The sequence below is a fragment of the Alternaria hordeiaustralica genome (genome assembly GCF_023758085.1).
Source record: "Alternaria hordeiaustralica strain BMP 2776 chromosome Unknown scaffold_24, whole genome shotgun sequence".
Lineage (NCBI taxonomy): Eukaryota > Fungi > Ascomycota > Dothideomycetes > Pleosporales > Pleosporaceae > Alternaria > Alternaria hordeiaustralica.
Genome location: NW_026056796.1, coordinates 431847 through 455436, shown reverse-complemented (window position 1 = coordinate 455436; position 23590 = coordinate 431847). Strand labels below are relative to the sequence as shown.

The 23590-nt window shown below is 52.9% G+C and overlaps 10 protein-coding genes across 10 annotated transcripts; 4 read left to right on the top strand and 6 right to left on the bottom strand.

The window, feature by feature from the left end:
* Nucleotides 1-150: 150 nt before the first annotated feature.
* J4E84_008915 (uncharacterized protein) lies at nucleotides 151-1393 on the bottom strand (the record flags this gene model as incomplete). The annotated part of the gene is made up of 2 exons (XM_049391482.1): nucleotides 151-1198; nucleotides 1257-1393. The coding sequence occupies 2 exons, from the start codon at nucleotides 1391-1393 to the stop codon at nucleotides 151-153; spliced, it is 1185 nt and encodes a 394-aa protein (XP_049240886.1).
* A 1851-nt stretch (nucleotides 1394-3244) lies between these two features.
* On the bottom strand, nucleotides 3245-4051 carry J4E84_008914 (uncharacterized protein; the record flags this gene model as incomplete). Its single annotated transcript, XM_049391481.1, has 1 exon — nucleotides 3245-4051. The coding sequence occupies one exon, from the start codon at nucleotides 4049-4051 to the stop codon at nucleotides 3245-3247; it is 807 nt and encodes a 268-aa protein (XP_049240885.1).
* A 376-nt stretch (nucleotides 4052-4427) lies between these two features.
* PRP43 (DEAH-box ATP-dependent RNA helicase prp43) lies at nucleotides 4428-6781 on the bottom strand (the record flags this gene model as incomplete). Its single annotated transcript, XM_049391480.1, has 2 exons — nucleotides 4428-4547; nucleotides 4598-6781. 2 exons carry the CDS (start codon nucleotides 6779-6781, stop codon nucleotides 4428-4430), a joined length of 2304 nt encoding a protein of 767 aa, XP_049240884.1.
* A 363-nt stretch (nucleotides 6782-7144) lies between these two features.
* On the top strand, nucleotides 7145-9643 carry J4E84_008912 (uncharacterized protein; the record flags this gene model as incomplete). Its single annotated transcript, XM_049391479.1, has 3 exons — nucleotides 7145-7261; nucleotides 7307-9412; nucleotides 9467-9643. The coding sequence occupies 3 exons, from the start codon at nucleotides 7145-7147 to the stop codon at nucleotides 9641-9643; spliced, it is 2400 nt and encodes a 799-aa protein (XP_049240883.1).
* A 370-nt stretch (nucleotides 9644-10013) lies between these two features.
* On the bottom strand, nucleotides 10014-11581 carry J4E84_008911 (uncharacterized protein; the record flags this gene model as incomplete). The annotated part of the gene is made up of 5 exons (XM_049391478.1): nucleotides 10014-10100; nucleotides 10162-10623; nucleotides 10673-11089; nucleotides 11137-11438; nucleotides 11494-11581. 5 exons carry the CDS (start codon nucleotides 11579-11581, stop codon nucleotides 10014-10016), a joined length of 1356 nt encoding a protein of 451 aa, XP_049240882.1.
* A 1242-nt stretch (nucleotides 11582-12823) lies between these two features.
* On the bottom strand, nucleotides 12824-14359 carry J4E84_008910 (uncharacterized protein; the record flags this gene model as incomplete). Its single annotated transcript, XM_049391477.1, has 1 exon — nucleotides 12824-14359. One exon carries the CDS (start codon nucleotides 14357-14359, stop codon nucleotides 12824-12826), a length of 1536 nt encoding a protein of 511 aa, XP_049240881.1.
* Nucleotides 14360-16084: 1725 nt separating this feature from the next.
* J4E84_008909 (uncharacterized protein) lies at nucleotides 16085-17900 on the bottom strand (the record flags this gene model as incomplete). Its single annotated transcript, XM_049391476.1, has 6 exons — nucleotides 16085-16559; nucleotides 16621-16945; nucleotides 17008-17172; nucleotides 17229-17390; nucleotides 17449-17547; nucleotides 17609-17900. 6 exons carry the CDS (start codon nucleotides 17898-17900, stop codon nucleotides 16085-16087), a joined length of 1518 nt encoding a protein of 505 aa, XP_049240880.1.
* Nucleotides 17901-18464: 564 nt separating this feature from the next.
* Nucleotides 18465-19247, top strand: J4E84_008908 (uncharacterized protein; the record flags this gene model as incomplete). The annotated part of the gene is made up of 2 exons (XM_049391475.1): nucleotides 18465-19060; nucleotides 19112-19247. 2 exons carry the CDS (start codon nucleotides 18465-18467, stop codon nucleotides 19245-19247), a joined length of 732 nt encoding a protein of 243 aa, XP_049240879.1.
* A 541-nt stretch (nucleotides 19248-19788) lies between these two features.
* On the top strand, nucleotides 19789-21061 carry J4E84_008907 (uncharacterized protein; the record flags this gene model as incomplete). Its single annotated transcript, XM_049391474.1, has 3 exons — nucleotides 19789-19932; nucleotides 19991-20383; nucleotides 20444-21061. 3 exons carry the CDS (start codon nucleotides 19789-19791, stop codon nucleotides 21059-21061), a joined length of 1155 nt encoding a protein of 384 aa, XP_049240878.1.
* A 914-nt stretch (nucleotides 21062-21975) lies between these two features.
* On the top strand, nucleotides 21976-23561 carry J4E84_008906 (uncharacterized protein; the record flags this gene model as incomplete). The annotated part of the gene is made up of 5 exons (XM_049391473.1): nucleotides 21976-22015; nucleotides 22076-22351; nucleotides 22408-22694; nucleotides 22747-23248; nucleotides 23302-23561. The coding sequence occupies 5 exons, from the start codon at nucleotides 21976-21978 to the stop codon at nucleotides 23559-23561; spliced, it is 1365 nt and encodes a 454-aa protein (XP_049240877.1).
* Between the last annotated feature and the right edge of the window lie 29 nt (nucleotides 23562-23590).

Here is a 23590-nt window from a genome sequence, read left to right as displayed (position 1 = left end):
TACCACATCCTCTTCCGTCGTATCAAACAATCGCATCTTCGGTATCACACGCAGCACCGTCGCAGCGAGACACAGATTGAGCTCGCACAAAGCCAAACTACAAGATCAATGTTAGCCATCCATCTCCAACTCAAAATAAACACAATCCACTTACTTCTTCCCCAAGCAAGAGCGACTCCCTTTCGACCAAGAAAGTATACTACGCTCCGGCTCTTTCCTCCTCTGATTACTCTCATCCAACCACCGCTCCGGCACAAAAGCATAAGAGTCAGGGAAAGCGCGTTCATCGTGATGTGTAACGTACGACGACATGCCGATCGCATAGCCCTTAGGAAGAACGTATTCAACAGGCTTCTTATTCCATTCGCCACGGTACAGCAGCGTTTCCTCCGTCGGGATACGGGCTGTACGGCTAGACACGCCGTAGGATAGTCTCAGTCCTTCTTGAATGACAGCGCCGAGATATGGTAGTGTTTCTAGGACGGTCCATCCAGGGAGGTTTAGCGGGTCTTCTACAACGGTTTGCAGTTCTTGGGTAAGCTTAGCCAGGATTTGGGGGTTGGTTAGGAGGTGGTATGTCATCACGGCCAGAGCCCAGCTTGTGGTCTCTGTGCCAGCACCCAATACAGCTTGTGCCTCGTGGACTAAGCGCACCACGCCCTTATCCCCGGCACCAAGATCGGACTGCAAAAGTGAAGCAAAGATCGTCGGTCGGTCGTACGTGATCCCCGCGTCAAGATCCGCCTTCGCCTTAAGCACTCTATTCGGCAAATCAACCTGCAAAGTCTTTACCATCAACGCGATGTCTTTGGGCAGATAATCGATAAAAGTCGTCGCAAGCGCCGCACTCTTACTCGTCCAAGGAAAAAATCGAAACACGAAAACAGGTCTAAGGACTGCGGCTGTGGGCTCTCGGAAATTCGGGTACCACCCTTCTTGGTCGAGAAACCCAAAGCTTTCGCCGAAACTGTAGCTGGAAATGGCGTCGGAAGTGAAGCAGCTGTATGCCATGGCGATGTCGAAGGGTTCGTTGTCACTGCCGGATTGCCGCAGTAGTTTGTCGCAGAGCTGTTGGACTAGGCTGTGGATTTCGGGTTCGAGTCGTGTGATCATGGCTCGGGAGAAGAATTTTGCTAGGGGGACGCGCCGGAGGCGGTGGAGGTCGTGGTCGATGGTGCCGAAGCCGGATAATGAGATACTGGGAATGGTTAGGGGGATTGCATGGCTGGCATGTATGTGTGGAATTAGTGACTTACGAAGATCCGTTGACTTGGTGCTTTGGCTTGTCACGTTTTCGGCTACCGGTTGCGTATATCTCATCTGCGAAGCGGATGTCGTCGCAGTGGACTTCGTTGGGATTAATTCGCACGATGGGTCCTGGTTGAGATGTCATTGATTAGCTTGCGGGCTGGTATAAGATAGCTAGTGATGAGCTCACCATAAACCCTATGCATTTTGCTGATCTCCTTCGTATAACAACCGAATTTGACAACATCGTGGTAGAATTCCGGCCAGTACGTCGCAGCCGCCAGTCTTGGTCCAGGGATTGAACTCAGCGGGTGGAGCGGCGAGATGTTGTAGATAGCTTCTAGCACTTTAAATACTAGCCAGAGGCCCGCGAGACCCAGGATATGGCGCGTTGATGGCAGCCACGTTGTTGATGGTGTCTCAATACTCGTTGAATCCATGCTGCGTAACAATGTGAGGAAAGAGACGATACTTTCGCATGGAAAGACATTGCTTTTACCCTAGTTCCAGGGTTCTCTTCTCTTACAAGGTAGAAAGCCGCTATTCCATGCAGCCGCTTCCTGCGGCACACGCTACATGTCTAAGTGGGGGGTAAGTGCCGGAGCGTGTCATAATGGGACATGTTTGGGGGCCATAACGGTCATTTGGTCCCGAACCAGAGTTTTGGATATGCGACACGTGAAAGGACGTGTTTGAGCGGGACGCCAGCACACAGCTGGTTGGGATGGACGTTGAAGATGAGGTTCTAGGCTTGCGAATGTGGGGTGCGGCTCGTCTCGAGTCATGGGAGCCAAAGATCTTGATCGGAAACTAGTCATCCGCGAGTGGGCGCGGTGGCGCGTAAGGACCGGTGTAGCTATTTTCATCTCAGGATGTGTTTGGGAAGAGTTTGTTGCACGGTGGAGGAATTGACTCGGTTGTAGAATTTGCCAATAGCAATTTGTTGTCATTCATCATGCTCATAACCAAGTATCTCATGCATCCCATGATATGCCAGACCTGCAGGCGGTGTTCGACTGTACAACTGTCCATTTCCCGGTCCATCAATCCTATGTCTTCACCCATCACGCGCTCCTAGGTAGTCTGACCATCTTTCCCCTCGCGGCCAGCGCCAGCCAACCAGCAATAAGGCAAGCGCCGCCAATTGGCGTGACAGGCCCTAGTTGCTTGTACTTCTTCGCATCCAGCACAAGCAGGTATATGCTTCCAGAGAACATGGTCATGCCGGCGGTGAAGAGGGCCATGGCGATTTTGTTTTGCGGCGCGACAACGGATGTCATGGTTAGGACGACGGAGTGAACGAGCTGTTATTTCTGTAGTCAGCATACATCCTTATCCGAATAGAGGCAGTGGTAGCAGAGAAGTCACACATACCTGATAATTCGCCGCAGTCCCCCAACTCGCCAACGCCCCCGGATCCCTAATCCGCGTCTTCAACCCATGCGCCCCAAACGCACCCAACGCCACACTGCTCGCCCCCAGCAGCGTGCCAATCGTCCAGAAAGGCGACATGCTGCTATACGTCGTGCCGTAAGATCTGCTGCTGCTGCTGCTATATCCAGATTCGTAGATGGGGTCGTGGCTGCGTGATTTGCGGGAGGATGAGGACGAGGATTTCTTGGATGAAGACATAATATGGTGAGTGGGTGGGTGGGGTGAAAGAGTGTGGGTGGTTGGATTGGGGGGTTGGGGAGGGAGGTGGGAAGGTGGGAAGGTAGTGGTGGGATGGGTTTGATGGGGGATGCGTGCCGCGGTTTGCTGCGGCGGGAGACGGAGGTGTGCGTTGTCTGATTGGTCTGTGCTCACGAGGGACGGGAAGTGGAGCGTTTTGATGAAGGTTGTTATATTTATGTGTGGTATCGTAGATGCTGGAGATTGCATCTTGCTTTGTTTTAAACGCCTTAACGCCGTTTTGATGCGAATGATATCCAAGGATGTTGCGCATCTCGCGAATTTTGCGACCAAATAGACCCGTGCAGTGCCCTTTACCCACGACCTAGTCCGAGTCGATCTCCATGACTTCTCCCTCCGCCTGCTTCTGTGGCAGTGCCTTCATCGCACTCGTAGTCGCTTTCCTCTTCCCTTTACCAGCCTTCTGTTGTGCGGCTTTGATCTCCTCTTCAGACACCAGCGCTCCGTCAATGCGCAAGAAACCCTTGCCCTTTCCTTTTCCATCCATTCTGCCCTCAACGTCTCGTATCCTCACTCGCAGCTCTCCCTCCACCTTTTCACCGTCGCCGTTCTCCCACCAGCCTCCCTCGTCCGACAATTTGCCATCGTATCCCTGCTTCGTTTGACCGGATTCTTCCGAATGCCACGACCAGTCTGAGGGTAGACATTCCTTGAGTATGCTTACGGGGAAGGTGTTGAGGTGTGTAAGTGTGAGATGCGTCTTCGCTTGGTCGGTGATGTGCGCGGTGAGGTATGCATTTCGGGCTGGGCGCCATACGATGAAAGAGGCGGTCACCCAAAGGAACGGCGCTGCGTATTCATCGACGTGCCTGAGTAGCAGTGGCTCAGCGGGCGCATTGTCGTTGGAACTGGATTCGCTTCGTTGTTGTGACTGTGATCTGTTCTTGGACTTCGGATCCGGTCCGGCGGGTGGTGTACTTTGCAGGTCTACATCTTCGTATGCGAGTACTACGCCTTTCGCAGGTGGGAAGTACGTGAGGAGTAGTGGTGATAGTACTGTTGCGCATACTGCTGAGAAGGGATCCGCGAGACACGAGGGTGGGATGCAGACGTATTGCGATATGCGCTCGATGTGAAACAAAGACGCGTCTTCACTTTGTACTGGGGCCATTTCCAAGAGAGACCAAGCCTGTTCCGTCGCGTAATGTGGTTTGCGATCGCGTTGTCGCGGAAATGTGAGCTGAGAAAAAGTTGGAGATGTCGGCATGCGCAGATACCGACATGTGGGGGTCAACGCTAGCGTGTATGCGGTTAGCCAATACCGCAAGTCAGGGTGAAAGATGAAGATGCATAAGGATTCAATTAGAATGACGCTCATAGCGGCGTCCTTATCTTCAATCATGTCATCCGATGCACAAGCAAGCCTAACGCCAAGCGGCATAACACCAGATACAAGCGCCGTCTATAGGACGTTTATGATGCTGCCAATGTTCAGCTCGCCCTCGAATTCTGTTTTACATTCGCTTTCACAGTGCACCCGGAGTCAATCATCTCCGTCCTCCCTTCTCCACTTCCTTTCGCTGGAGCTTGGTAACCACTCGCTGCAAGGCGGTCTTGATCTCACCCTTCTTAAACTGTGACAAATCGTAGTAGTTCGGTGAGATATCCTGGCAGAGGTTAGTAAAACGTTTATCAAAGCAAGAAAGGATGCACTCACCATAAGCCACTCCGGCTTCACAGATGTCACTGTTCGGATGTAGTTCTTGGTTGTCAAGACGAACTCGTTGTAGATGACCCATTCACTGTCCTCTGCAAGAACAGTGCTTGGGTGCAAGAGAACATTCTGCTCGTCCTTGACGGTGATGTAGCTCTTGCCGTTACCATCGCGCTTGGCAACTTGCATAAAGAAACCGGCAACAAGCGCACGCTGAATGTTCTCGTAGTACTTCTTGTTCTCAAACGGCGTTGACATAAGTTCAAGTTCCTCGCGCTCCATTATGCGCTTGAGTTGAAGACGGACGTTGTCAGCTTGCTGAAGCGCTCGGTAAGAGAGGAAATGGTCGTGGCACCACTGCTTCGGGTTTGCTTGCGCCTCCTCGCTCTTGAATGCATGGTAGACGTTGAGCATGGTAAGCTGGTCGCCCTTGGGGTGTGCGAACAGCTCCTTCATCTCGTCTGCGCGCTTTCGGTTGTTGGCTGGACGGACGAAGATTTGGGGTACAGAGAGGAGCGCAGTAAGCGATAGGATCTCGTTTGAGCAGTAGAACTCGGGCGATGTGATGAGCATGACTGCCAATGCGGGATCCAGAGGGAACTGCGAGGCGAGTCCTCCGAGTGTGGTCAGCTCACCCTCGTCATCAAGACATGCCAGGTAGTTGAGCTCCTCCAACGCACGCATCAGGGTCTCAGGCGCAGGCGGGTCCATCAGATCGAAGTGTACCAGATCGTCGACTCCAAGCTTCTTCAACTCAAGAACGGTGCTAGCCAAATTTGACCTGAGAATTTCAGGGTAGGTCTGCTCGATGAGCTCCTTCTTAAAGGCTTGCTCGGTGTACAGGCGGAAGCATTTACCGGGACGCGTACGTCCGGCACGACCAGCTCGCTGTTGTGCTGAGGCCTTGGAGATGGGCGAAACGAGGAGGGATTCGACACGGATACGGGGGTTGTAGACTTTTTGCTTGCTGAAACCGGGGTCCACGACGTAGACGATACCGTCAATAGTGAGAGATGTCTCAGCAATGTTGGTAGAAACGATGCACTTGCGTCCGGGGCGGCCGCCGTGTGTTGCGGGCGGAGGCGCAGGGTTGAAGATCTTCTGCTGCTGTGCAGGCGGCAAAGTTCCGTACAGCGGGTATACGACCAATGGTCCAGCACCACCTTCACGAGAAAGGTCCTGGGCCTCGAGGTTTATCTTCCTGCACGCATCCTCAATCTCCTCCTCACCAGTCAAGAACAGCAGAATATCGCCTTCGGGCTCGGTGGCGTGGATCTGGAGGACGGTGCGCAGGGCGGCTTCGACGTAGTCTCGCTCGGGGGCAGGCGTGTAGAAGACCTCGACGGGGTGGGTTCGTCCAGGTACGGCGAGCAGGGGCGCGTTGTGGAAGTACTTCTGGAACTTGGTCGCATCGAGCGTAGCACTCATGATGATGAGCTTGAGGTCCGGCCGCCTCAGGACGACCTCCTTCAGCAGACCCATGAGGATATCGGTAGCCAGGGTTCTCTCGTGAGCCTCGTCGAGGATGATGGTGCTGTAGCGCGTGAGGTTGTGGTCGTTCATGGCCTCGCGCAGCAACATTCCGTCCGTCATGTACTTGAGGATGGTGTTGGGCCCCGTCTTGTCCTCGAAACGGATGCTGTATCCGACCTCCTCGCCCAGCTCGACGTCCATTTCCTCGGCCACACGCTGGGCGACGGACATGGCAGCGACACGGCGCGGCTGGGTGCAGGCGACCATCTTGGCATTCTGCTGGGGCAGGTCGTCAAAAAGGACGAACTGCGGGATCTGCGTCGTCTTTCCGGAACCCGTCTCACCGACGAAGACGAGGATCTGCGACTCCTGGTACAGCTTGAGGAACTCGTCGCGCTGCTGGTGGACGGGCAGGTCTCGCCTCTTCTTGAGGATGCTCATGTACTTGCTCGAGAGCGGGCGGCCGGTGAAGGCGTTGTTGGGGCCGTCTTCGGCGGCGTTGGCCTGCGCCGTCGTCGTCGCATGCTTCTTGAAGCCCTGGAGGCCGGTGCCGCTGCCGCTGTACTCGCTCTTGACGGGCTTGTCGTCGTTCCAGTGCGCCAGGTAGGGATTCGCCGCCGCGTCCATCTTGCCCTCTCCGTTGGACTCGGTCTTGACGCGCTTGACGCGGGCACTGTCGTCGTCGCCGTATTCGCGCTTCGTCATGGCAGTCATTGTGGTGCTGGGGCGTTTGCGCGTGTCGGTGTCGCCTGCACTCGCCGTCCCAGAAAAAGTTATGCGACGGGCCCTTAGCTCCACTTACCGCGACTGCTCGCGCTTGGCGCAATCGACGACAGGCTGCAAGGCACCACAGCAATATCCACACGCCGCCATGTAGTAAATATACCTTCTCCACCCCTGGTGGCTCCTTCTCTCTAATTCACGCCCCTGCCGCTGTGATCCCGCTCCGCATCCCTGGTCGCGCGCCGCAGCATTGCATCCGCGACTTTGCTGACCCCGCGGTAGTCCGCAACATTCACCAACTTTTCTTCCACTAACACTTTTTCTCATCTTGGCCTGACTAACCCCGATACTGTTATGGACTACTCAGAAGGCATGGGCGAACATGCGCCCGTATTCTATATTGGCCAACATGAGTCGAAGCGTACCCTGGACGTCGCGCCCGAGTTGGTGCAGCATGCCCAAGATCTCGGAGTAAGTACCTCCAAGACTAGCAGGAACTCTACTGACGACCTCCAGTATGATATGCTCACTAGCACCATCACCAACGACCACTTCCAGAACCGCGTCTTGAGTCTGCTCAACTCCTACACCCAAGCCCTCGCTGAGTCGCAATCCCAACCGCTGCCCTTGATACCTGCCTTGGACAATTTCGATACACCACTTAGCCCGAATGAGATCATTAGTCAACTGGTAGCATTCACCAGCTCGTGGATCGATTTGTCTTCGCCAGACCCGATCATCTCCCATTTGTCGCGCCAAGTCTTTCACCTTGAGGTTGCCTATGCAGCTTTCTGTGGCGTTACGAATCTGGTCATCCCTGGACCAAGACTCGCTCACGGCCAGACCGGCGTATCTCAGTATGCTCGTTCTGTTAAGGAGGCGCTTGTCACTGGATCTTACATCCAGCTGCATGTCCAACTACCCATGGATGGAACGCAGTCAGACTCCAGCAAGGACGACATGGGAGACCTAGCGCGATTCGCAAGACCTGAGTTCGAGGCCAGTAGCCAGTCGAAGAACGTCGATTCTTGGAGCTCATGGGATGCGTGGAACACCATTCGATCGATTTGCAAGTACCATAACAGGTTAGCAGTCATGCTCGATATGCCGCGTCGCCTGCCATCCTTGGCTGTCCAGTCACGTTGGTTCTCTGAGCCTGTACGACTTCTCAACTTGCACGCTTCCTCTTTTCTAGTCAACGCTCGTCAATCTTACGTCCTGTCCAAAGCACACCAGGTTTTCATCTTCCGTTGCATGCGCCTGCAGCGCGGGCCTTGGCTACTCATCTCGGATGTTGGCCAACTACCAGGTATTGATGACCCGGATATGATAATGTCATACTCCACGGGTCATCTATCCCCTCGTACTGTAGAAGATGCACCGAGTCCAGGATCATCGGGAACAGTCGCACCAACCCCAGCTGAAGCAGCCGAGATCGCAAAGAAGTTGCCTAAGAAGAGCAGTAGCAACAACGACCCAACACCTCACTTGAGCTACATGCGATACTTGCAGCGCAATCAGCCTCCTAAGAGCCAGATTGAACGGTTCGGTGGTGGATTCCAGGACTATCTCCAGAGTCCACTGCAACCCCTGACGGACAACCTTGAATCTATTACATACGAGGTGTTCGAAAAGGATCCAATCAAGTACGCGTGGTACGAGCGCGCCATCGCTCAGGCGCTGAAAGACTGGCATGCCGAGAGCAAATCGACCAGTTCTAGCAACGGTGCTGTCGTTATTGCAGTCGTAGGATCCGGTCGAGGTCCGCTTGTGACGCGTGCGCTAAATGCCAGCGCAAGCTCCGGTGTACCCGTACAAGTCTACGCCATCGAGAAAAACCCCAACGCATACGTACTGCTTCAACGTCACAACATCGAAACCTGGGGCGGACGCGTCACAGTCGTTAAGACCGACATGCGCGCCTGGAAAGGTCCAACCCTCGCCGACGGCACATTCGGCAAAGTAGACATACTCGTCAGCGAGCTTCTTGGCTCTTTTGCCGACAACGAGCTATCGCCCGAGTGTCTCGATGGTGTGCAACACGTCCTGAACCCTACCCATGGCATATCGATACCTTCCAGCTACACCGCGCACTTCACCCCCATCTCCACGCCAAAGCTCTGGTCCGACCTGTATACTAGAAGTACCAGCGTCGATCCCAACGCTTTCGATATCCCGTGGGTCGTCATGCTAACGCAATTCGACTACCTCTCCACCTCGTCCGAAGAAACCGTCGCATCCAAACAACTCAGCAACGGCACTAGGATGCAGCATTTCAACCTCGAGGCCCCTCTCACACCCAAGGTTGAAACAGCCTGGGATTTTACTCATCCCCTTCCTCCCTCCGTTCTAGCACAGTCTTCGCTCAGGAAAGGCGGTTCGGCGATAGGTGGCGGTGGTGGCTTCAGCGGCGGCGACGGCGCAAATGAACATAACCTGCGCTACTGCCGTATCGCCTTCCCTATCCAGGAACCAGGTGTATGCCACGGTCTCGGCGCATACTTCGAAACCGTTCTGTACAGTGGATCAGAAGGACCGGTGGAGTTGAGCACGAATCCAGTCACTATGGAGGCGAAGAGCAAGGACATGATTTCTTGGTTTCCCATCTTGTTCCCACTCAAGGTATGTTATTCACTGATTATAGGAAATAAGGATGGTGGCTAATTTGATACGCAGACTCCCATGCAGTTACCCGCCAACTCAGAGGTCGAAGTCAGTTTCTGGAGGCAGACGGATGATCGCAAGGTTTGGTACGAGTGGCTGGTTGAGAGCTACCTCACGGTTGAGGGAAGGAGGATACGCTTGGATGTTTCGGATTTGCATTCTAGTAAGTCGAATGGGTGTATGATGTAGTCTGGTACCGTCTGGTGCGTGACTGTGTAGCTGGGATGAGAACATGAGGGTAGTGTGTTCAGTGTCCATTGGAACCTCTTCTACTGCGAGACAAAAGTTGGCGCTTCTCTTTCCCAGAATTGGAATCTGATGTATATGGAAGCGTACTTTGTTGCACTATAAAGGACCTTCGTGGACTATGTTGTAGTCATTATGATAGGTCAACGTGTGACGTAAGAGACAGAAGATGAGCAGCGTATGTTCATTGGTTATAGAAGCATTCATGCTATACCGTGAAGCTATTTGCTACATCATGCACTAGGTAACGACCTGCTCATCGCGAGCCAGGGATCCGAGCTCATCTTCTCCGAAAAGCGCACCTCGCAGTCCCCTACGAAGGCGGCGCATCCGTGTTCTGAGTCTTCTCCTTCCTCTGCACCCACCCAAACCTCGGGCTCCCATTGTTCATATCGAAAATCTAGAATACCACATTAGTCACAATCCCACAATCAAAACTCAGATGAAACCTGACAACTTACAGCATACATAGCCTTCAGCACAGCATCACCATAAATATCCATATCCATAGACCCCCTACTCTGGATACTTCCATACACCATACCGTTTCCAGCATCAGCGAAGCCCAAGTCCTCTTTCTGGAATGTCACCAGGGTATCTCCAATGGCGAGCTTGATATCAGGCAAGTCGTCCGCGGAGGTGGACGTGGGGAAGACATAACCCTGGTTGCTCTGGTCGTATTTGGCGCCTGGGATGGCTTTGTAGACGGCGTCGACGAGGGCGTCGGAGACGAGGCAGAGGGTGGTGCCGGTGTCCATGATGGAGGTGTTGTTGGAGCGGGAGACAGTTTGTCCGTTGATGGTGGCGGATGTGGATTTGATCTGCCAGAAACCTTGGCTGTTATCGACATCGGCATAGTTGGGCTCGGACGCACCGGAGGCGGTCATGACGTCTTGGTCGATGAAACCGAAGGTGTAGAAACTCTGGGGTTGTGTTAGAACTGAGTGAGAGCATAGGGTATGAGATACTTACTTCTCCTTTATCAGCCTCGTTCGTGTCGCGCCAGCTACCAAGGTACGCGGTGAAAAGCTGCTCCTTAGCGCTCTTCTGTGCGATGATATTGTCGACGGGCGTCTTCTGCGGGGTTGGGGAAACAGTGTTGATGGAACTGAAGGCCAGACCAAGGAGTCCACTTCCATTGCCTTCGGCAAATTGCTGGGAAAGCTCCTTTGCGAGCTCTACAGCTTGGTTTTCAACTTTGAGACCACCCAGGTTTACGACATCAGTACCGACGTCACCGCTTGCGGAAGAAGAGTCTCCGTACGAGATCTTCCATGTCTCGCCGTCGAGTTTCTTGAATGTGCTTGACTTTGAGGGGTCGAAAGCGACCTGCTGCTTCGACGCATCTGCTGAACTGAGGATGTTCTTGGGAAGTTCGGTGGACCAGACCTGTATATCTTAGTAATGTGATCAACTCGTCAACGAACACAACATACCCAAAGATCCGAAGATCCAGTATCGAAATCGAGGTAGATCTTCTGTTCGGGTGTTCCAACGCCGACTTCGCAGAGATACAAAGAGTCGTTCTGGATGTCTTCGGCCGGTACTTCACCTTCAGTTGGAGTGCCGTCGCTTGGGGCTGCGACTTTGCTTTGCGCACCACCTGGTGCCGATGCTTCGTTGCGCTTCTTGAGAACGTAGCGTGATCGCATGCGGCCGCCGATTCGGCCGAACTTGCCTTGCTGCGACATGACCTTGGCTTGGAAGTATGGGCCGGGTTTTGTAGGGTGGAAGCCATCTACGCGTGTCAGTTGAGTCGTGAAGGAGAAACATGTAGGGAATAGGTGACGGACACTTTGTCATGGCGTAGACGTAGCTCTTGACTCCAGCGGGCTTGTAGGCTGGGCTACGCTGGATCGCAAGGCGTTGTAGAGATGCCATGATGATGTTGGGTTATCGAATTTGATGATATTGTGGACGTTGGTGACGAGACTCTTGTTACAACACTGATGCAACAAGATAGATAAAGTTGAGAAAGAATTACTTCCCTCGAAGCAACGACGACTCGGCAGCATAAATACCTTCGTGCCTTCCAACCAACGCATGCATCACGCCCACCTCCAAAGAAGCAAACCTACCTGCCCAACTGCAAACGCTCCAATCACCAGCGCTCGACCAGGAACAGGCGGTCACACCGGCCGGATTGTCGCAGCCGCGATCATGGGCCTACAAGCATGCGACCAAGCTTTCCAAGCTTTTATCAAGCTTTCGTTAAGCTCCGCGTGCCGCATATGGTGCGTCTGAAACAACGCATACGCAGATCACACGCACGATGATGCGCGATGGGAGTACGGCTGTGGCGTTTGCGCTGATAAGGACCCGGATGGCATGACAGGTACAAAGGCAGCTGCGGCTGCGGCCGAGGTGTCGACGTAGTCGTCCATGCGAATGACATTGGATGAGTGATCTGTGAGTTTGTAAAGTGATCTGATTGCTCCGAGAGTAATGGGAAGCCTGCTTCAAGATGCGAGTCGAGGCCCTATCGGAAGCCCCGCAACATACAGCTCTTTGTCCCCGCGTTGTGGATCGCCCGCGATGCTGGAATGTGACCACGTACTCCTACATGCGCCGTGTGCGCTTTGTTACAGCGTAGGACAAGAGAGAGGTTCCTGGTTTGTGACATGTCTTGACTTTGGCTGGTCATCGTGAAGCTTTGTGCGTACCTTGGCGTGGTGGTGTTTCGGGAGACACGTAATGACGTCATTGGATACGCGTCATCGCTCGCACCTACCTGTTCCGGTGTTAGCAGGCATCTTCTTGTCGCCAGCCACCACGGCAATGCTCCTCCTCGCTGGGGGCTGGTATCTCTTCGATCATATACCTGATGCACGCATTGTTTGTACGGATCGGATCGCGAATCTGGTCATGCCATAATGTGAGTAACGCGACGCTTGATTTTGACGTTATTCTACAAACTTCCTGTGCTTGCAGAAGCACTACTTGGGTATATCCTGTAGCAATTTGAATGAGAGACGAACATCCTGCTCATTGGAGATGATGAGATATGTTCCAATTCATCAAAGTCATCCATACACTCGGCACGCTTTGCCCAAGGGAGTGACATAAGTACTAGAGGAGACAAGAGAAAAGAAAATAGAGTATTGAAAGCCTCAACACCTAACATCACGCGGTCCTGGGCTTGAAGATCAGGTCACATCGATCGTGCCTGCTCCTGTATCCATTCGCCTCAAAAGGCGCCATCGCCTCTGGCGTTGTCTCCGGCGCAAGTTCAACCTTGAACGCCCTGAATGTAGCCGCCAAGATGACTCGCATCTGGTACGTCGCCATGTTGCCTCCTGGACAGCGTCTCGCTCCTACACCAAAAGGAACAAGATGCTTCTTTCGCTCAGCACTGTATTCATCCTCGACGAGCCAGCGTCGCGGGTTGTAGGTATCGAAGTCGGGGAAGAGGTCGGGACGCTGGCGAGACATGCTGAGGGACTGTGTGGTGACGACCGTGCCGGCGGGGAGGTGGTAGCCGAGGACATTGATGCCACCCTCTGGTACGAGGCGGGAACCTGTTAGAGCGACTGGTGGGCGGAAACGCAGACCTTCGTTAACGCATGCACAAAGGAGCTTCAACGAGTCAAGCTCTTCGTAACCCTCGTGGGCGGCAACCTCCTCGTACAGTTCTTCTTGAAGACTTGGGTTCTTTGCTAGCTCGTAGTAGATGAATGCGAGGGCTGATGAGGTCGTCTCAGTAGCAGCGAGTACCTGGCCTGCCATTTCCGCGCCGATTTCCGGGTCCGTCCATGAATCTTCGAGGGGGTACTTTGCGTCTGGGTCAGTGAAGAGCTTGAAGACGTTGGCGGTTGAGTCCTCGGCCATTTCCTTGGCCTGCTTGCACAGCGCTGCGCCTAGGTCAAAGAGCTTGTCACTGGATCGTACGCGGAAGCGCGCATGGGCGAACGGGCTGTACTGGAGCCATGCGAATAGCCATTCTGGGAGACACAGACGCCAAACGACGAGAAAGTTGTACTCGCCGACAACGTGTGGGAATTCGCTGGACTCGAGGTCGACACCTGTACCGCCCATAACGACTTGCGAGTTCTTGAGGGTGCAGATGCGGAGGTGGTAGACAATGTCTTCCGACTTTTGACCCTCTGTCTTTCCGAGATCACGGACCATGGCTTCGATGTTGGTCACGAAGGTATCGTGCCAGAACTTCATGTTCTTTGTCGTAGTAGCAATCATGACGGGGTGACGTCTTTGCCGCGCGATGGGATGTTGAGGGTACGTGACAGTCCAGTCATGGCCGCCGACACGAAGGGCTCGAATAGATTTTGGCGAAGTGTCGAGATCTTTCCTGACGAAGATCTTCTCCACTGACTCGGAGTCGTTGAGAATGACGAGATTCGGTGCGATCCTGACGATGGGTCCGTACTTTGTCATGAGCTTGTCTGCCTCAAAGGACAGTCTGCCATGCCAACGTTGCCAGCGGATCCAGGCTGATGTTGCTGAACTGATCCAAGGTCCGGGTATGGCCCGCAGAGGGTCGATGTGGGCCCGGTAGATCATTTTGGTGATCTGGGTAACAGCCATGAGGACCACAATGGCCCCGACGAGCTTCCAGCGAAGCACGTAGGCATTTGACATTGCGCCTTGAACAAGGCTGGGCTTGTCAGTGACCAGCAGGTCGTGAATAGTTTCGTTCAACATGATGAAGAAGGCAAAGAATGGTCTTCAGACAATGAAGTACAGATGGATAAGCACGGGACGGCATTATATACTTTTCTCTGAGAATCGAACCTGTATCGCCGTTACTCACATTACCTTTTGCCTCGACTGGGAGCCATGTGCGATCGAAGTCAATCCTACCAGCCCGGTACCCGAAGGACCCTGATCCCCGCAGACCCTGGAGCCTCAAGGTTCGGACCTATCTCAAACCTTATACAAAAAAGGGTTTCGGTAGTTGATGTCACAAAGACGCGGAGAGTAACTGTGCACTAGAAGTCTACTGGCTGATGGAAGTATACTACCAGGTGACCGAAATCTTGAGGCAGCCCTGGTAACTTCTGCGTTTTGCGAACTGCGTACGATGACCTGATGGTTCCTCCGCAGCTCGCACAGCCCTATGGTGATGGACAGCAGTTGAGAAAAAGGAATGTTCGCAGCCGAGGCAAGTGGCAATGTCAATCATGTGGAGAGCACACAGAAGGCCCGACGTGTCGCGATGAAGTACCGAAGCACTGTTGTATGTTCGCCTTGGGTACCTAGTTAGGTGTTGATCGATCTCCCAAAGGCTTTTGCTATTGAACAAGCGCCCGTGTTCTGAAGCGTAGCCAACAACGTGAGAGTTAAAGCACCAATAAGGCTACTGGAAAGCTGGGCAGCAGAGCGCCGTTATACCCCAAGAGCGTAGGGTATGCCGTTGATGACCTCAGGTTGATTAATGCCCGATAACGCGGTGGAGAACGAGTTGCGAAGTCAGCGTAGTTAGAATTACTCATGTTCGCAAAGGGCGCATGTCGTGGTGATCGCTGACTCCGACGCGTAGACATCGTACTGACCTCGCCGAACCTCGAGGGTGTGTAGGACCTGGCGAAGTTGGAGGCGCCCATCCACGAGCACTCATTTCACATGAAAGATAGCATTTGTGCCCAATGTGGGCCCATAATTATTCGACCGAAGTGGCGCACAATACGAAGCTCATGCTGCTGCTTCAAGAAGCGAGTGCTTCAGCGTTGACGGTATCGAAGGGCGTCGTTAATGACATCGTGGGGTTATTAAAGTTGTGGTCATGTAAACTATACGGTGCAGGGTTGGTCAATTTCCCAAGAGAGTTCTATTTCTGTTAGAGAAGTCTAAAATTGTGCACATGGGGACTGTTGGTGAAAGCCAATATTGAAGCGACGAACGCACAATCAGGTTTGTTTGCCTTGGGCAACAATTTTGCGTTGCGCTACCACATGACGTCTAGGAGCAAATAGGGACGTTGGAGTAAGACGGTTTCATCAGTACTGTTGTACGTCGTGCAGGCGAACGTTCTGTGCTGTAGGGATCACGCTGCCCGTTCGGCGCGTCCACGGGCGCTTACCAGGGCGTATATCCGCGATGCGCATGAACAGGAGATCGGCAGGAGGCTTCGATGACTTGGAGACAACTGTATGTGTGGAATCTGGAGACGAGCTTTGACATGGCGCTCACGGTCGTTGTTGAGCTGACTAGGAAGGTCGGAAGGCTGGGCACGCGAGAGCGAGAGAACAGGGCACGCTTTACCGTTTCGGGCGTTCCGACACGCGTTCCGCAAGCTTATGATAAGCATAGACCATTTGACGTCACTGACCCCGGTCCTCGAATCTCTCCTTCCCATCTTCGCTACCAGACCTCGCTTCATTTTCCCATCGAACGCATCTTCCCGTCTGCCTTTCGGTCCGTCCCAGATTATTCATCCCGTTTCTTGAGTTGCTCCGAGTCGTTGTCAGCAAGGTGGACCTCATGTCCGCGCAACACCCCATCAGATCGCGGCTTCGGCAAATAGTTCGCAACCACTGGCATCAATGCAGCGATCAACACGCCAAGCCATAGAACGGCAGTCGATACGGCAAATCCCTTCAAGTTGCGTGGTCCCTCAGCGCTGGGCCACAGAAAGCTGCCATATATGAAACTCGTGTGACCAAAGGAGTTGACCAGCGCGATGGCTATCGATCGCTTGCGTGCTGGTTGGGACATGACCTCGCTTGTCCAGTTGAGAATCAGAGGAACCGTTGTGTACATCGCACCAGTCTGCAGGCATAGCATGGCATATTTGACTGCGCTATTGCTGACAAGAAGAGCTACTAAAGTAGCAACTCCGGCGAAAGCGAGAAGACCAGCGTTGTGCCATCTTCGGTCTTCGGTCTTGTCAGAAGTCCAGGACCTAACAATCGGTGTACGATTAGTGGATGTCTCTTGCCGTGCCTTTACAAGGGTTTACTTACCAGAACAGCTGAAACACGGCACCACAACTCCAGATGGGTACCGTCATCCATTGGGCACTGGTGCTCGTATATCCCATTCCTCGAAGCATGGTCGGAATGAAATATGAAACGGTCAAGGCCAGGCAGTTCGAGGTGTAGATGACCATAAAGAGATATGTCCGTCCATCTCTGATCACTGCAAGGAATGCTTGGAATGGGGTGAGAGCTGCCTCATCGATGTGCCAGGACTGATCTCGATCGCGAAGGATACGGACGTGAGCAAGAAGGCGTTGCTCCGGAGAAAGCATCTTGGATTCAATTGGCCAATTGGGAAGGATGAAATACACTGGCAAGTGGGACGGGACATATTAGCAGTGTTCGCACCTTCGGCATATGTAGATTACTTACGCCCAAAGCCACAAGCAATGGTAATGATGCTCTCGATTATGAGCAGCCATCGCCAGCCCGGAATACCACGAGCACCGTCCAGGCTGGAAATTATGGCACCTGCCATGATACCACCCAGCGCTGGAGATACGCAGCCGGAGGTGTAGAAGATGCAAAAGCGCTTGCCTGGAGGATTACGTTAGCCACATGTCAGATTCCGAAGAGGCTGGCTAGGTACTCACCAACTTCTTTCTTCGTGTACCAGCAGGTCAGGATGAATAACGCGCCTGGATACAGTCCGGCCTCGATTGCGCCCAGAAAGAAACGTCCAATGAGGAGTCCTGTTGCGCTCTTTGTCTGCGACATTCCGAGGACTACGCATCCCCAGACCCACACAATCGTGGCTAAACCGACATTTATGAGTATTGACTCAGCATCGTTCGGCTGACTGGGTACGCTTACACAAATAGATCGACGGTTTTACCTTCATGAGGATCATGTTCGAAGGAACCTCGAAGATAACGTAGGCCACAAAGAAGAGAGATACGAGCATTGCGTATTCTACACACCGTCAGCTACCTCACCTCGGACACTATTGTGTGGTCTGTATTGGCAAACGTACGATTATCCGACAGGCCAAGTTCCTCACTCATGCCCGCCGCGTTGGCGTTGGCAATGTTGCTCCTGTCGAGATGGGCAAGTATGTACATCCACCAAAGGATTGGTAGCAAGATGAAGTCAATCTTTCGGACCAAGCGTTTTTCTTCCACAGTATCTGGCACATAGCCTTGCAGTGCTGCTATGATTGCCGCATCTTCGGCCTCTCCATATTGTATTTTCGGGGTTTTCTCATCGCTTGGATCAGAGGCAACTCGTTGTGCCAGATCCGGTGCTTCACCATCTTTGGAAGTCATGATCTTCGATCGTTGAGGCTTGCAGGGGGGACAGGGCGCCCGAGGAACAACACGAGAATAGTGAAGCCAGGCAACTGACAGAAACAGCAGATTCACAGCATATACATTAGTGCTACGTCGAACGGCTGCAACCTTCCCGCCATCTATCTGTATGGCACCCGTTGACAGCTCGATGTTATCGCAATCCTACTCACGACGTAATCAGACCGCCACTGTTGCGAAACCATGACCCCGCTTCCTATCTATCTCTATCAGCTTAGTAAAACCCAACAGGATTGTGAGTGGGCGTGTCCCAAAGCAATGCTGGCATCATGATCATGCGGAGTTCGCCAAGACAAGGCCCCTACCTGGCCAAGATGCAAGTGGAGCAGCGCTTATCATACCCGACAATTCGCTCGACTCTGTCCCCGAAATTACCATGACATACTGTACTTCTTCATAGCCATCCGAAGAATGCGAACTTGACCAACAAGCACGGTCTGCTGTCACCCTCTACCACCACCTACTCCAAGGCCTCATAAACCGCGACGGAAAGCCGATTCCTCGAGACACAATACTTCCGTCATGTCTAAATCCAGCAAACATGTAGTGTTCGATATTGTCGGCACCTGCGTCTCCTATGATGCCATATTCGATGCTCTGGAGCACTGCTTAGGCGACAAGATGCGTGCTGAAGGCATCAAGCCACGACTATTTGGCTACCTCTGGATTGAAGTCACCGAAAGAGAGTACACTTATCTCAGCATGAATGGTCGCTACATGGCTTTCCGCGACGTCTTCAGCAGCCTCTTTTACCGAATGCTATACATGTCCGGCATCGAGGAACCCCAAACTTTCGCTAGCGACAAGGATTTGCAATACATCCTAGAGCAGTACAAGAAGCTTGAAGCGCGGCCTGGTGTCGCGGAGTGTTTCCAATTGCTCCGGGATGCTGGCTTCACGGTGTGGGCGTTGACGGCTGGGGATGTTGAGCGTGTTGGAGGCTACTTCACGCACAATGGTATCCATATGCCCAAGGAGAACTTCATCTCATGCGACACGGCCAAGATTGGTAAACCGGATCCAAAAGTGTACCAAATGATGATGGAGAAGCTGGGCAGTGATGAGAAATGGTTTGCAGCTGCGCATAACTGGGATGTTGCGGCTGCTAAGATTCACGGGTGAGTTGGCACTACCCGTCTACCTGCGCAGCTCCATTAACCATTCAACAGATTCAAGGCTGCGTATTGCACGATATGGGAGAAGATTCGTTGCGACAATCTCTTCGGCGAGATGGATGTGACTGCGGACTCCTTTCCCGAGATGGCTCGTGGTATCATAGCTGCATCTGATGCCGACTCAAATTAAGCCGTTTGCGTTTCGAAACATAGCGATGTCAGAACATCTCGCGCGATCTGGTCAGCTGCAGAAACTCAGAGTGCTGAACAGTCATGCCAAGTCAACGTCGTGCAGAAGGATTGCTCAGAACGCCGCTAAACATCTTCGTGTACTTGATGGGATGATATATGCATGACCTCCTCAGTCAAGCGAGTAATCACCCTTGCCGATCTACGTTTCGGCAAATGTTCTCCGTCCTCGTTATCGAGTGCATCCCCCACTCTATCATCGATAAGAATGAATCATGGAGCAGAACTCGCTAAGCACCCTGGAGAACTCCAGCCGTTGAGATGTTCAGGAAGTGGGGGAACCACCAGCGCGCTTTGCGCCGCGGCCATCTCCGTGCCTCATCATGTGCATACCCGTGTACCGTTGTCGGAAACGCTCTGTTATCTTCTTGTAACCATGTCAGACCGTCGTTTGGGCAAAATATTTGTGGCCTTGGTTTTGATAGGCAGTCTTCTGCGATCCGGTACAAGTACGTTTATGCAGCACACATCGATATCGCAACATGAAGAGCGACCGCACACCGGTAGCAGATCCCGTACACTCATTCTGGACTTCTGTATCCAATCCTCTTGATGACCTACTGAGTACGGATGACCTTTCCACTGAGGCAGACATTGTAATCATCGGTGCGGGATTTGCCGGGGTTGTACGTCTACATCACGAGTTGATTTCCGAACGCATATGTGCTGATTGCAATCTACTAGGCGACAGCTTATAATATTCTCACATCATCCTCGTCGTCCCCGAAGCAATCTGTCCTCATTCTAGATGCTCGCAAGATTTGTTTTGGTGCCACTGGTCGCAATGGCGGGCACGTAAAGCCAGACCTTTACTTCAACGTCTCGAAATATGTATCCATGGATGGTGCGAGCGCTGCAGCGGAAGTTACAAATTTTGAAGCGGCGAATGTGTACGCAGTCAAAGAGCTTGTTGAGGCTGAGAAGTTGGACTGTGACTTACATCTTACGAGAGCGATCGATGTGTATCTGGATGCCGATCATGCCAGGCAGACGGAGGCGGCGTGGGAGATGCTAAGGAGGGATAATATTGTCGAACTAAGAGACGTAGCTTGTGTCTCTAAAGAAGATGCAGAGAGGGTGAGCACGCTTGTCTTTCATAAAGACGTATGAATCGTAAGGCTAATTGTTCTTCCGAAGGTATCGGGAGTCAAGGGCGCTCAGCTGGCTGTCAGCTTTACTGCAGCGCACTTGTGGCCACGAAAGATGGTGCATCAATTGCTAGCGAAGCTACTCGAGCAAGACCATAAGCTCAATGTTCAAGCAAATACACCAGTGACGTCTGTATCCGACACGACGGACGAGGCAGGAAGATGGATAATAGAAACATCGCGCGGCACTATCAAAGCCACAAAGGTCATCCACGCCACCAACGGCTACGCGAGCCAAGTTCTGCCCGAATACACGCGAAGCATAACTCCGATCCGCGGCGTCTGCAGCCATATCGACAGCGCATTGAAGCAACACGCACCACATCTCAACAACACTTACGCCCTTCGTTTCGACGGCCGAAATTACGACTATCTCATTCCCCGAGCAGACGGAAGCATCATCGTTGGAGGCGCAAGGCAGCGGTTCTGGCACAAGCCTGAGCGCTGGTTCGACACCGTGCGCGATGACGAGCTTGTTGATGAAGCAACGACCTACTTCGACGGGTACATGCAGCGCCACTTCCGCGGATGGGAGGATACGCAAGCGCAGACAAAGAAGGTGTGGACTGGAAGCAAGTATCGTAGTCTCCTGCCCATGCGCAACTAACGCATTGAACAGTCATGGGCTATAGTGCAGACTTCATGCCGCACATTAGTCCAGTTCCAAATAAACCAGGACAATTCATCATCGCGGGGTTCAATGGTCACGGAATGCCGCAGATACTGTTGTCGAGTAAGGGTCTGGCTGCTATGGTGCGAGATGGAGTACCTTTCGAGAAGACCGGGCTACCGCGGTTATTCAAGACGGCAAAAGGAAGGGTTGAGATGCGCGATAGCCCACTCGAAGATTCGTTCCGTCCGCTGTGGGAAGAGCATGCCAGGTCGAAGCTATGACGATTGCGTCTCCATGATCGAGACAGTCAACCCAACTTGGCTCAGGGTCTTGCGGCATCTTCTTGTGAGGAATATTAAGTCAGACTCGGAACGATTAAAGTCGAGATGCGTTGTTGCTACGTACGTTTATGGTACGGTGGTGAGCGATGACACTTGGGGATCGGGGCCAGGGCGACAAAGGGGATGACAACAGACGCTAACCCGATTGGGATACCTCGGCATTAGCCACTGCAGAGTGGGGTCGTGCTCAACAGCCACAACTCCTCATGCCCTTTTCCCTCCTAGACGCCTTTAATGATCTCTCTTATCAACATACACGCCGACTGGGTGATGACCTCGCTAATGATGAAGATGCCAACACATCCCTGCCAACATCTGGACCCGAGGGATGCAACGCCCATGTGCCTACTGGACAGCGCTGATTCGCATGGTACAACATGCTGCAGTCAGCATTCACTGTTGCATGTTGCAGACAGCCATGGTCGATAGCGTAATAGCGCGCTATGCTCGTTCTGAACAAACGTTTTGAGTATACAAATACGCGTAGGTCGCCGGCTCATTGTACATAATTGAGTGCGCAACCCTCGCTTTTAGCCTTCCATCCATCCTGTCTTCGGTATCTGCAACATGGCTTCCTTCGAACCGGAGTTTGATCAAGCCTACAATGGTGCGTACTGAACCTTCATATCCATCGTCGATGTGCGTAACTTGCTAACGCGCATCTCAGACCTTGCGTCATCGCTCGATGGCTCCACGGTGCTTAAACAGCATCCAGAGTACAGAGATGCTCTTAAAGTCTTTGCTGTTCCCGAACGCGTCATTCAATTTCGTGTGATCTGGGAGGATGACAGGAACTGCGTGCAAGTCAACCGCGGCTATCGTGTACAATTCAACTCAGCACTGGGGCCGTACAAAGGCGGACTGAGGTTTCATCCGTCCGTCAACCTCTCGGTGCTGAAGTTTCTCTCGCTCGAGCAAACCCTAAAAAATGCTTTGACAGGCTGTAAGTCTTACATCTCCAGTCAGTCAATGTCCAGATCTTTCTGACCATCGCAATAGTGAATCTTGGTGGTGCAAAGGGAGGGTCAGACTTTGACCCCAAAGGCAAATCTGATCACGAGATTCGTCGCTTTTGCGTGTCTTTCATGCGCGAACTGAGCAAGTACATTGGAGCTGATACGGACGTGCCTGCTGGTGATGTTGGCTGTACACGGCGCGAAGTGGGATGGATGTTTGGCGCATTCAAGGCGGCGACTACGAGGTGGGAAGGTTGCATCACAAACAAAGGAGATGCGTTTGGTGGAAGTCTGATGAAGCTTGAGGCAACTGGCTTTGGGCTGGTTCATGTACGTCAAGCACCGAAAAGGCCTGATTTACTCGCTAACAGTACAATCACAGTACGTCTCTTTGATGATCGAATACGCTTCCGATGGCGCTGAGTCTACGCGTGGCAAGAAGGTCGCGATTTCAGGCTCTGGAAATGTCGCACAGTATGCCGCTATCAAAGCCATTGATGCGGGTGCTGTCGTCCTTACTCTGTCCGACAGTAAGGGGACGCTCAAAGCTATCTCTGTGGAAGGCTTCACAAAAGACGACATCGCCCTCATCGCCTCTATCAAGAAGAAACGCCTTCCACTTTCTGACATCATGGCAATGGAGCAGGGTCAAAGGTTCGAGCATCTCGAAGGCGAAAGACCCTGGAAGCATGTGAAGGAAGTCGATATTGCGTTACCCTCCGCCACGCAGAACGAAATGTCCAAAGACGAAGCAGAAGCACTGATATCTGCTGGCTGTCGCTTCATCGCCGAAGGCAGCAACATGGGCTGCGCACAAGACGCTATCCAACTCTTCGAATCGCGCAGGGCAGATAATCCGAACGGACGTGTGTGGTTTGCTCCAGGTACTTTGGCAACACCACTCTAAGTCTCATCAACTCGCTGATCCAATCCATAGGTAAGGGTGCCAACATTGGCGGCTCGGCAGTGTCAGGGCTCGAAATGGTGCAAAACAGCCAGCGCATCGCTTGGCCGGCCGCACAGGTCGAGGCTGAACTGTATCGCATTGTCGAATCATGCTTTCACAGCGGTATTGAAGCCGCCAAAAACTACACGGATATGCGCGCGGAAGACTTACCCAGCCTTTTTGTGGGAAGCAATATTGCCGGGTTTGTCAAGCTGGCGGATGCGATGCATGCCCAAGGAGATTGGTGGTGAGTCAAAGTACAAGGCATTCAAACATGGGT